This window comes from Bos taurus, chromosome 11, assembly GCF_002263795.3.
Source record: "Bos taurus isolate L1 Dominette 01449 registration number 42190680 breed Hereford chromosome 11, ARS-UCD2.0, whole genome shotgun sequence".
In the NCBI taxonomy this organism is placed as follows: Eukaryota; Metazoa; Chordata; class Mammalia; order Artiodactyla; family Bovidae; genus Bos; species Bos taurus.
The window spans coordinates 106,904,489-106,917,653 of record NC_037338.1 but is presented as its reverse complement, the minus strand read 5'-3'; the positions used below and the strand labels follow the sequence as shown (position 1 = coordinate 106,917,653).

The 13,165-nt window shown below is 53.4% G+C and overlaps 1 protein-coding gene across 1 annotated transcript in view; it reads right to left on the bottom strand.

Moving 5' to 3' along the window:
• The window catches only part of CACNA1B (calcium voltage-gated channel subunit alpha1 B), a 210,777-nt gene that overhangs the window by 15,515 nt on the left and 182,097 nt on the right, over positions 1–13,165 (bottom strand). Inside the window, 5 exon segments of the mRNA NM_174632.2 lie at positions 4,543–4,670; positions 9,030–9,174; positions 11,207–11,298; positions 12,441–12,506; positions 12,908–13,024. Of these exon segments, the coding sequence (NP_777057.1) occupies positions 4,543–4,670; positions 9,030–9,174; positions 11,207–11,298; positions 12,441–12,506; positions 12,908–13,024 (548 nt within the window).

Sequence of the window (13,165 nt, the reverse complement as noted above, 5' to 3'; positions counted from 1 at the left end):
CCACCCCTGGGACAGCTGCTTATGGGACCTGCTTGGGTTCCCAGAGATATGGTCAGGTTCAGGCCACCCCAGAGAGAGGAGCAACAGCCTTCTCCAGGCCGGTGGATCCACCCCAGATGGTCCTGGGTCTGGTCCTCCTCCCAAGACTCCGGGGCTCAGCCGAGCGGATCAGTCCAGAGGTGAAGCAGGAGGGCCTGTCTTTGGGTCCCCACCGCCTCTCCTCTCCTCTGCGGGAATCTGAAACCCTGGCTGCTGGGGCCACTGTTCCTGGTCTACTTGTGCCCGTACCCCCATCTCTGGGGCCCTTGGCCTCTGGCCTGTGTGACCACAAGTCCACCCTCAAGAGTGCAGAGGCAAATCTGGGTGAGACGGCCACTTCCTCGGCACGGGTGGGACCTGGCCCCCTCCTCCCACCAGCGGCTGGTCCTCGTCCTCAGGGCTCAGCAGAAAGCTCTGTGGGCAGTTTCACAGAGCTGCCTGCCCCCAGCCAGCTGGAGGGGTCAGGGAAACCAAACCGTCCAGGGGCCTGGAGTGTGGGCAGGACAGGGCAGGAGGAGCAAGAGGGGTCGTCACTTCTGCAACAGACAGGGAGTGTGTGCTGTGTCTGCACTGCGGGCAGGGAAGAGTATGCAGGATGGAGGCTCTGAAGCAGCAGACCTTGTAGGCCAATGTACGAGGGCAGTTCTTCCCTAAGCCAACGGGTGGCGCAACAAACTGCATGTACCCTCATAATGAATCTGGCAAAGGGAAAGGAAATGTCACAGGTTATGGCAACGGAGGCATGAGGAGCCCATCCCACCCGCCCAGCCTTGCGCTGCCTGGAGGTGGAGCCGGGGGAGGCTGGACAGGCAGCGCCCAGCTGGGGGCCCAGGGGTGGACAGACGGAGTACCCAGGAGACACGGCAACCCGACAATCTCCAGAGCCCCCAGCAGGCAGGAGACACTCCATGCAGACAGTGTCGGGCCAGAACGTCCACTTCACTCAGCACGCTGTTGGTTTGTCTACACCTGGGTCTCCTTCATCGGCCCTCTGACAGCCTCTTCCCTCACGCCCTCGGTGCCTGAGACCCCAGGGCCTCCTTGGTGAAGCCTCTCTCCACACCTGACTCTCCTGACTATCCCCACCTCCCTGAACTCACCATGTCCTCCCCTGGAAACTGCAGGTCCAGCTAAGGACCCCCTTGTCCCAGGGTGGGCACCCCGGCCAATGCCGTTGCTTCCCTTTCCTGCACCACGGCCCCATCAAACTAGCTCCAAATTGTGTTGCATGTACTTCTGGAAAAGAGGGAATAAAGGGGAAGCCCCACTCTGGCCTCAGCCAAGTGCCTGCTAACCTCATGGACCCAAAGGATTCCCACAAAGAAGCTGGAAGCCTGGCAAAGCCCTAGTTCCTCCCAAGACCCCATTCCTCTCCTCTCTTCTGCTGTCAAACCCCTCAGATGCCACAAGAGGAAAAGTGCAGGCCCGATACTGTCACTCTGATTCAAAACTGTTCCTGCTGTCCACGAAACAAAGCCAAAGGCAGCTGTTTGACCCCAATGTCACGGCCTTTCTCAGCCCCTCGCAGTCATCCTCCTGGCACCTTTACAGCGGGTCCTCCCCTCCAGCCAGGCACTCCGCTCCCCTTCCCTCTGCCCCCACCCCTCCTCCACAGTCCATCCATCCTGCCCCTTCAGTTCAGCTCAGCTGCCACCTCCTCTGACTCACCAGCCTCTCCCGGCTCAGGGCCCTGGCCTCACACTGCAGCGCCTCCGCCCACGGCCGGCTGGGCTGAGCAGAGCTGAGGGTGCAGGCCCCAGCGCATGGCCCAGGCTCAGGCTGCTTACTGGACAGATGGATGAGTGTGGGGATGAGCAGACTCATCACTCAGGGGCTGGTCCTGAGTCTCCATCAGTCTCCGCACTTCACCGTGAAGTGTGGAGGCAACAACACAAGGGAAGGTGGGGGAGGCGGCACCAGAAGGCAATAACTCCATGTTCTCCTCTCCTTCCCACAGCACGCGTGTGCACACATGCACACACGTACATGCCCACGCACACATTATGGAAGAGTATGGAACATGGGCGTGACATGCCCATGCCCCGCATTCACACACACATGTGCACACACGCGCACGAAGACGCGCTGCTCTCACATGCATGCAAGAACACGTACACACAGGTATGTGCCTGCCAGCACATGAACACGCTCACACACACTCTGTGTACACAGATCTGTGCACAGAGAACACGCATGCACATGCTTGTGCACACACACAGTGTACACACAAAACACAAAAGCTGAGAAAGTTTCATAAAGTTCGCTTTTGCTTCAGGCTCCCCAAGAATAAGGAGACAGCGGATGGTCCCTGGGAAATAAAGATGGTCAGGGCCCTGCATCGGTCACAGAGGCTAATGGCAGCCTCAAAGCATGCCCAGATGAGGGGTCCACGCCTGGTCTGCTTAGCCGTCTCCACCCAGCCTTCTGCTGCCCGAGCCGCTCACCAGAGCAGCAGGTCTGAGATTCAGCTGCAGGCCACGCCCGTGCGTCTTCCGGACCACAGACCACATGTTATCTTGCGTGGCACTGTACTCTGCGGTGAGACTCCACGCTGTTCCCTACTCTTCCACAGGCTCTTCACCACATTCCTGAGTGCCCGTGTCTTCCCGAGGCCCCAGGTCTAGCACTCTGGATTTGGGAAACAGTCAGCATCTCTGTGCACAGTCACAAAGCTGCAGCCTGGCCCAGGTCCACTTCTTGTGTGTCTTGGATCAGTTTTGGGCTGTTGGGGAGGTACTGGGTCTACAGTCCACAAAGATCTGGGGGACGTCACTCCCCTCTGGCAGACCTGCACTGACCTCCCTTTGCCTGTTGGTCCAAGTCACATTCTACACAACCTCTCTGCTTTCTACAACACAAATCTCCTCTGGGAAAAAATATGCCCAGAGACAGCAGCATCTCTTTTGACCACAGTCAGGAGGATCCTCCTGGAATGAGTCTCAGTCTTGCCTCAGCAGGACCCTCTCCTGCCCTTTGCCTGACAAGGACCAGGTCTCAGGTGTGATCAGTCTCCCCTTCAGTCTGACTGGGCCTTCCTGACCACACAGCCCAGGGATACGCCTGAGCCTGTGAACTCCAGCACGTGCTGTGGGCAAATGTGCTAAAAACGACAGGACTCTCGGAGACCATGAAAAGCCACATACAGCACGAGACACAAACACCAGGCAGGTCTGCTCTGCGCTGTGTGAAAACTGTAAATTCTCCACTGCAGCGAAAAACACTCAGAAATGCTCTAGGCCCAGAAGAGCCCCAGGGCCCTGGTGCTGCCCAGGTTAGGAAGGGCCTCACACAGCACCTTCTGTGTCCTCACTGTGATGGGGTGGGAAGTCTGAGAAGACTGGATCAGAAGCAGGTACAGGAGCCCAGCCAAGCTCCCAGCCCTTTGGGGGTCTGAGGGATCAGAAAGCTCCTTAGTGTTCCCCTTGTTGAGCTTGGATTCAGAGTCCCAGGGTCCTCCCATGGGGACCCTGACCATCTCTTCTAGGCCTCTACCACACAAGGGGTGACCGAACACAGAGTCGTGCAACAGAGACGCAGGCAGACCGGGGTGCCTGCAAGAAAGAAGGGGAAGCACATCCCATGTTTTGCTGCAGAGGGCATGTCCTCAGTGACTCTTCACATCACGGCTCTGGAGGGTGCCTGAATGAATGAGCAAGGGAACGAGTACTCAACTAAGGACAGACAAATGGGCAAGGGGATGAACTCAACAAAGGGACAGACAAATGGGCAGATGGAGGACCCGCGCTGCTGTGCTGGGCCTGAGGACAAAACATCACAGGTGTGCAGGACTCCCTCAAGAAACACACAGTCTTCACTGTCTTCTGACCCAATCACTCTCTTCAGGAGACCCTTGCTTTGTCTGGAAGCATTTGGCCCTCACTTATGAAACAGCAACCCATTAACAGCTTTGCATCATGACCAAAGAGCCTCAGACACACTAGACCTTTTCTGGCAGTTCATCTGATTTCAATAAAAGTTTACCGAAAACCCTCTATTCACAGCCTGGGCTGGTGACAGAGAGGCGCACGGACTCTTGTCCTCCGGGAGGTAGCAGGCAGACGGGCCCTGAGCCCATGGAGGGAAAGAACTAAGGCCTCGTGTTGTTTCTGGCCACAGAGGCCTCAGAGCTATGAGAGGGTGATGCCCTGTGACCTCTCACAACCCAGATGTGACATGCCTTGTGAGAAGACAGTAAGCTCCTGCCCAATAGGAACCTGAGTGTCACGACCCCCTGAAGACCTTCCATGACCCCCAGGCAACCTCCTAAGGGCTGGACTGCAGGCCTGAGAAGAGGATTTCTCAGCCCAGGGAGCTGTACACAAGGGCACAGGGAGCTAGCATGAGTGTACCTCCCAGGAGGAAGCTGGATGGAATCCCGACCCCCAGCCAAAACCCAAAGGGGTCGCTCACTTGAAACACGCCTGTAGCCACCCGGCCCTGTGCTGAGACCTGCGGGTGGTGCGTACCAACCCTGAGGGCCACGCAGCACAGGGGCTCACTCACCACGCAGCCGGGTCGTACTCGGCCCAGACCCGGATGAATTCGTCCAGGTGGTGAGGCCCTAGGATGGAAGAGTCCCGCGTAAGGTACTCAAAATTGTCCATGATCACAGCCACAAAGAGGTTCAACATCTGCAGGACAGGAAGGAAAAGAGGTGATGTCCAGAAAGCTCAGCCTGCCCACTGCCCTCCCCGTCCCCTGCAGCAGAAGTCTCTGTGTGAGGCAGTTAGGGCAGCAGAGGTCACTGACTCAGGCAGAGCCTGCCCCACCTGCTCCTCCCATGACCTCTCAGAGGGCTTCCCAGGCCCCCTGCACATCGCCACCACCAAGAGCAGCATCCTTCCCTGGCTCCAGGTCCCACAGGCCAACCCTAGCCCAGGATCTGGTCCTCTGAAGGCTTCAGTCTCTACATCTGCACTATCCTCACTCAGGCCCATCAACTCCTGCCCACCATCTGTCCTGCCGTCTGGGTTAATCTTCCCCATTGTGAGGCCCCCAGCTTTCCCCTTCTCACCTAAGCCTTCAAGGAAAGTGGCGACTTTGGACTTAATAACTTGAGCTCTAGAGACCTAAAACTCAGGCATTTTGTTTTGTTCTTTTAAACTGAGTTGAAATTCACTTAACATACAAGTAATTCTATAATTCAGTGGCATCTAGCGTATGCACAACTGTGAACCACCACTTCCCTAGTGTCAAATTTTTCTCATACTCCTGAAGAATACATGATACTAAGTACTCATTCCTTATACCTCTGTCCTCCCATTCCCTGGAAACCACCAATTTCCTTTCTGTACCTAGAAAGGTATCTATTTGGGGTATTTCAAACAAAAGGGTCCATACAACGTATGACCTTTGTGTCAGGCTTCTTGCACTTAGTGTCATGTTTCCGAAGTGCATCCTTATTGCAGCATTTGTCAGAACTGCATTCTTGTTTATGGCTGAGTAACACTCCTTTGCAGGTCTGTACCACAACTTGTTTACGACAAATGTGGTAGATGACACCACTCTCATGGCAGAAAGTGAAGAAGAACTAAACAGCCTCTTGATGAAAGTGAAAGAGGAGACTGAAAAAGCTGGCTTAAAACTCAGCATTCACAAAATGAAGATCACGGCATCTGGTCCCATCACTTCATGGCAAATAGATGGGGAAACAATGGAAACAGTGACAGACTTTATTTTGGAGGGCTCCAAAATCACTGCAGATGGTGACTGCAGCCATGAAATTAAAACACACTTGTTCCTTAGAAGAAAAGCTATGACCAGCCTAGACAGCATATTAAAAAGCAGAGACATTACTTCGCCAACAAAGGTCCATCTAGTCAAAGCTATGGTTTTTCCAGTAGTCACGCCTTGATGTGAGAGTTGGACCATAAAGAAAGCTGAGCATTGAAGAATTGATGCTTTTGAACGGTGGTGTTGGAGAAGACTCTTGAGAGTCCCTTGGACAGCAAGGAAATCAAACCAGTCAATCATAAAGGAGATCAACACTGAATATTCATTAGAAGGACTGATGCTGAAGCTGAAACTCCAATACTTTGGCCGCCTGATGCGAAGAACTGACTCATTGGGAAAGTCCCTGATGCTGTGAAAGATTGAAGGCGGGAGGAGAAGGGGACGGCAGAGGATGACATAGTAGGATGGCATCACCAACTCGATGGACATGAGTTTGAACATGCTCCGGGAGTTGGTGACGGACAGGCAGACCTGGCGTGCTGCAGTCCACGGGGCCACAGAGAGCTGGACGCGACTGAGCGACTCACACGCTGCAGTCCATGGGGCCACAGAGAGCTGGACACGACTGAGCGACTCACATGCTGCAGTCCATGGGGCCACAGAGAGCTGGACACGACTGAGCGGCTCACACGCTGCAGTCCACGGGGCCACATAGAGCTGGACGCGACTGAGCGACTCACATGCTGCAGTCCATGGGGCCACAGAGAGCTGGACACGACTGAGTGGCTCACACGCTGCAGTCCATGGGGCCACAGAGAGCTGGACGCGACTGAGCGGCTCACACGCTGCAGTCCACGGGGCCACATAGAGCTGGACGCGACTGAGCGACTCACACGCTGCAGTCCACGGGGTCACAGAGAGCTGGATGCGACTGAGCGACTCACACGCTGCAGTCCATGGGGCCACAGAGAGCTGGACGCGACTGAGCGGCTCACACGCTGCAGTCCATGGGATCACAGAGAGCTGGACGCGACTGAGCGGCTCACACGCTGCAGTCCACGGGGCCACAGAGAGCTGGATGCGACTGAGCGACTCACACGCTGCAGTCCATGGGATCACAGAGAGCTGGACGCGACTGAGCGGCTCAACTAAACCACGACTTGTTTATCCATTCACCTACTGATGGGCATTCGGGCTGTGCCCAGTAGAATTGTTGAATCCTACTATAATTGTACATTTATTATTTTAAGGACTCACCATACTGTTTTCCATGGTGGCTTTACCATTTTACATTTCCATGTGCAGTGCACAAGGGTGTCAATTTCTCCATATCCTCACAAAACTTGTTATTTTGTCTTGTTTTTTCAAATAGCAATACTAATAGGTATGAAGTGGTACCTCATGGGTTGTGCTTTGCTTTTCCCTAATGATCACTGATGTTGAGAATATTTCTATGTACTTGCTGGCCATTTGTACAGTTTTTTGTTTTTTTTTTTTTTTTTTAGAGAAATGTCTCTTTAGGTACTTTGTCCATTTTTATATGGTTATCTTTTATTGTTGAGATGCAGGAGCTCTTTATATATTTTGGATATTAACCCCTTATCATATACACTATCTGCTAAACTTTTCTCCCATTCCTTGGGTTGCCTTTTCACTTTGTATAATAGTGTCTTCTGATGCACAAAAGTTTCAAATTTTGAATAGTCCATTTTTTCCTTTTCTTACTCAGGATTATGGTGTCAAATCTAAGAATGCTTTGCCAAATCTGAGGTTATGAATCTGAGACTACAATGTTTTCTTCTAAGAGTTTCATAGTTTAAGCTCTTGTCTTCAGGTCTTTATCAATTTTGAGGTAACTTCTTTTCTTTTCTTTTTTCTTCTTTTCGGCCATGCCCCATAGCATATGGGTCCTATTTCCCCAACTGGGGATCAAATGTGCACCCCCTGCAGTGCAACTGCGGAGTGTTAACCAGGCAAGTCTCCAGCTAATTGTTACATATGGTGTAAAGTCCACTTCATTCTTCTTTGCATGTGGGTATCCACCACCATTTGTTGAAAGGTTTATCTTTCCTAACTAAATGGTTTCAGCAGCCTTGTTAGAAATCTTTTGACCATGTATATGAGGATTTATTTCTAGTCTCAACTCTATTCCTTCAGTGTATATGTTTGGATTTATGCCAGTATAATACTGTTTTGATTTACTCAAGTTTTGGCGTCAATTTTTAAATCACAAAGTATGAGGCCTCCTATCTTGTCATTGGGTTTTTTTGTATTTAATTTTAAAAGTTTTTCTTAAAGTATAGCTGATTTACGCCAAGTGCATAGCAAAGTATATGTATGGGAGGGAGTCGAAGCACCTGGGAGATCGTTAGAACTCAGACTCTTGGGTCCCTCTCCCAAAGAGTCCAGTACGGTAAGTCTTAGAAGGGACCCAGGAATCTGAATTTCTAACAAGTGCTCAGGTGATGCTTAAGTCGCGGGTCTCTGGACCACACAGGGACCTCAAGGGTATCATCCAGCCTGACTGATACACCAAACACTAAAGACAGCGAACTTACATCTCCAGCCAGAGGCTCCCCCGCGCCTCCACTGCCTCCCCGCCCACCACACCCGCAGCTCCCCAGCCTTCCACCCGGGGGAATATCATTCACTGCCTCACCCCAGCAAGCCCCAGAACACAGCTCTCTCCCCTCTTTCTCTCATGCCCATGTTCAGTCACCAGTCACGTAAGCTCTGCCTGTACAGGGCGGCCCCCGTCACACAGCTTCCTTCTCACCCTCCCTTCTCCAACTGTCACTTCCAATCAGCTCCTGGCCGCACACAGCCTCTCCTGACCAGAAGCCAGAGTGAGGTTTTAAGATGTCAAGCAGACGATGTCACTGTGCATCATCTCCCAGAGGCTTCTGCTGACTCGTGATAAAGTCCACTCACTGTGATGTGGCCCGCGGACACCTCCAGCCTGACCCCATGAGTTTCCTGAACCGCATCAGGCACAGGCAGGCTGGCTGGAGTGCTGGCACCTGTATCCTCGCCACCACGGTGCAAGTCCTTCTAGCTGAGAACTGAGGGACAGTGCACCACAGAAATGCAAGGCCCTTTCCACGGGAGTAAAGGCAGGCCCACAGGAGCTCATTACTCAGTGGGTCCTTTCAGGATTAACGTGGTCCTCATCCCCAGGGAAACAAGGACCATCAACATGGAATCAGCTTTCATGCATCATGGGTCAAAATCAGATGTCAGCAAGAGAGCAGGGGGACTCAGGTTGGTCTGAGACAGGCAGAAGTGGCAATGGGGTGTGCACAGGGTCCAGGACTCACCAGAAAGGAGCAAAGGAAGATGAAGGAGACAAAGTAGAAGTAGGCGAAGTCACTCCCACACTCCGTGGCATTGGCGAGCTCATCACAGGCCCGACTGCTGAGGCAGGACAGCATGATCTCATGCCAGGCCTCCCCGGTGGCACTCCTGAGAGGAGGGCAGAGCGTGAGGCCAGGAGGGAAGGCCCAGGACTGGCCGGGAAGGAAGCCCAGGAATTTAGGAGAACTGCGTTCCCTCCCACAGGGATCCTGCATAGGTGTTAGGTCTGGGTAACAGATGCTGATTCTTAAAAAGAAACCTCTGGCATTAGATTTTCAAGTTGATGCTATGTGGGAAAGCACGTGTTACAGGAAAGCAATCATGGCCCCGAAGTCAGCACCATGGGGAGCCCCCTCCGCGGCCTCTGATCTCCTCCCCAGCATGTGCCACCAGTCCTCTTGGGTTCAGGACACAGTGACTCCATCCTTCCCAGTGCTCAGGCCAGAGACTTGGGAGTCATCCTTGCCTTCTCTCTCTCACCACATCTTGACCTGCCTTCAAAACCAGCCAGGCTCTTACTACCCCTACCTCCCTGGGCTGAGCAACAACCGCTTCTGAGCTGCAGCAACAGCTGGTTAACTGGATGTTCCCCCGCCCAGTAGCCCAGATCAGATCAGAGACCTCCCCAGTGACCCCTACATGACTGCCCAGAGCTCTGTGGGTCTGCAGCCGCCTCATCCCCTACCACGGTCCCCATTCACTCTACTGCAGCCACCCCTGCCTCTACTGTTTCTGGAGCACATCAGGAACCCTCAAGCCTGAGCAGCTACTGCAGAAGCCCGCCTGCGTGGCCTTCTGCTCCTGTGCATGAAGCCAGCACAGGGGCCAGATGTGCATCGGACTTGCAGGTGGCCCAGCATGCCTCTGTGTGGTCAGTCCTGGGCAGAAGCTGGGTCCACTCCCCACTGACAGTGGCTGGTTCAGCCTGTGCCAAGCCTGAATGATGAGGGTGCCCATGTGATGAGGAAGGAACAGAGGTCTTTGAGATCAAAGGTTTAAAATCAAGGCTGGCTTCATATATCTTGTGACATGAAGCAGGATATTAATAAACAAAGAAATAAAGTGCATGTAAGAACTAAAGTCTGGAGAAATGACACTACTCGGGGAAGTGTCAGCCTAAGGATCCTGTTTGTCTGATGCAAAGAGTAAGTCAGAAACTCTCTCCAGGCAGCTCAGTGAAGCAGGCCTGGGCTGAGCTCACCCTCCAAAAAATGAATTCCCACACCCCGCCAAATACATCTGCATAGGGTCAGCTGAGCTGGGTGTCCCCAAAAGTGGACATAGCAGGGAAACCTCAGGAAGGGGCCCAAGGTGGGGTCTGCTGTTTATTTATTAATTAAATATTAATTTATTATGAGGCCCCTCATCATAAATTATTAGAGAGACCACATTTCCGCCCTCCCTGAGGATCACAGTGAACGAAGGAGACACATTCGACCGTCTGGGCTCTACCCACGAGTGCCTTCTTACATCAGGGCGGTGGACAGCCACAGTCCACGTGTGTCCATGCCTCAGAGAAATGGCTAGGGAGCCATCCCCCATACACCTTTGCAGGGAGGCCTCTGAGCTGACACAAGTCGGTGCTCCTCAAGGCCCTGCCCTGGTGCACCCCTTGACTGCACCCTGGAGCCGTGGGAACTGCAGCCACTGTGAGCAACAGAGGCGGATGGAGCTGCCCTCAGACCCACATGTCTGGCCGGTTGGTCCCTTGGGCCACTGAGCGGGTGCACCCTGTCGACAGCAGCTCTCTGCTGCCCGCTTTTCCTGATCCCAGAGATCCCTGAAATCACTAAGGCAAGCTGATGGGAAGCTTGGGGCTGGCACACCAAGAAAGGCTCTTTTGACACCTGTGCTTCAAGACCTCACTGGGCAGCAGAGACAAGGTAGGCAAGCCAGCCCAGCCCAGGGGTCTCAGACTGACTGCTTCGGGGGCCTCCCGTCAGGCCCAGGAGCCATTAAGGAAGGACAAGCAGAAAGGGAGGAGAAACTGGAAAGGCCCACCATAGAGAAGCCAGTGTGACGAGGAGTGGAGGGTGGGGCCCATCTCGAATGAAGGGTCCCTGAGCCTGGACCTGCCTCTATACAACACACTGAGGAGGAACCTCTGATTCTGGACCCACCTCCACCTCCCACAACACACCTGAAGAGCAGCATCAAGGCCTGAAGAAATGTCCGAAAGTTATTGTGACGGTTGATGCTGGTGTCGTCATCCAGAGCAATGTTTCCAAACACCTGCAGTGGAGAGGAAGGCAGACAGCACTGCAGACCAGTGCGCTGGGTCCTTAGGAGCCATGGCCAGGCAGGAGGCTGTGGGCGTGCAGTGGGGGCCACACGGGCTGGGACCGCCCTCACCCAGAGACCCCGACAGAGCTGCCAGTACTGCTGCTGGGTACAGGGCCCGGGTGTCTGGCCCCCGCGGCATCTGCGCCTTCACTTCCAGGGAAGAGGAAGTGCCTGGCAAGTCTAACATGCCACTGTCCCACAGCCCGGTCTGCACGGGCTCTGGCTCTGAGCCTGTCCAGGACCAAACAGCATAACCAGTAAAAAGTGGGGCCCAGAGCTAAGTTTCGGTGGGCTCTGCTAGACAAAAGGAAGGAATCATTTTAAAATTCACTCTCTCATCAATGACCCCAAAACAGTAACTATACTGATACTCTGATAGATCACTTGAAAGTTTTTTTTAACATTTTTGTGCAAACACAACAATGGGCTTTGTACCCATTTTAATTTCTTTCTTTCAGGGTTAGAAATGCAAATAAGCCCCTCACTCTAAGCAGCTTAAAATCTGGAATCCAGCTGAAAATTTATGAATTATCATATATCCATCAAAAACAAAGATCACTGGGCTGTGTTTTTGTATGTCCATAGACCAAAGCATGAAAAACATATATTTGTTTTAAATAACATCAGATCTCAGTAAAGTTCAAGCAAGAGAACTTTCAATCTCTGAAAATAGAGTTTAAAAATCAGTTTTCAGCTAACCTTTTAGACACTGTCTCCTCCTACCACAAATTAACATTTGAGACCACCTCCCATCCCTACATCCTTCAGAAGTGCTCCTGGGTGAAAGGCACGACCAGCTGCTGCGGCGCAGGCCGCCCAGGCCATGCAGATGTGCTCAAACACTCCTCACTGTGCGAGCCCAGCACCCAGGCAACCGTGCCCACCGGTGCCCAGACACAGACCAGCAGGACTCCACACAAGAGGAGGGCCGCACATCTGCCCACAAAGGGTGGCAATGCCTGGCCTCAGCTACAGAACAGTCTTTCTAAGAATTAAGTTCATAAAGTGCTTAGACTGGCACCTGGCTCATAGAAACACTGCTGAGTGCCAACCAGTCCCTGCTGTCATGCGATGGCCCTGCACACACCCACCTGCATGCCGATGATGGCGTAGATGAAGAACAGCATGGCGATGAGCAGGCACACATAGGGCAGGGCCTGCAGAGACACAAGGAGGCCGGCTCAGCGCCAGGAGAGCCATCAGCCCCCTTGCCTGCACCACATCCAGAGAGTGGACACTGGCTGGGTCTCCGGGCAGCACCAGCCTTAGCTGACCTCAGACCCAGCCCCAGTGACCACCAAGCCCCTTCACCAAGTGCCCATCATCTTCATTTACAAACCAAGTCATAAAAGCCACTTCAGCCCTTTGTGAGCATAAACAAGATACTCTCTGTAAAACTAAAAGTGTCCTTACAAACTCACAGGAACAACGGGGGCCATGGGAGGGGTGGCACCCACCCTGGTCTTCCCAAGGAGAGTGCCAGGGCGGTAGGGCAGAAGCTCCCCCACCGGCACAACGAGGGAGAGGTCAGGCCCCGCCTGGCTACGCCCAGCCTCACCTTGAAGGACTGGACGAAGGTCCAGAGCAGAATGCGGATGGTGTAGCCTTGGCGGAGCAGCTTGATGAGTCGGGCAGCACGGAAGAGGCGGAGGAAGCTGAGGTTGATGAAGTTGTTCTGCAGGGAAAAGAGGTTGTGCTCTGACCTTCAGAAACCAGCCTCCCACAGGCACAGGGAGGCTGCTCCCCACCCACCTCCCCAAGTCACTGTGTCCCAAAGAAAAGCAGGTGAAGAGAGAGACTGAAACAAAAAGTCACT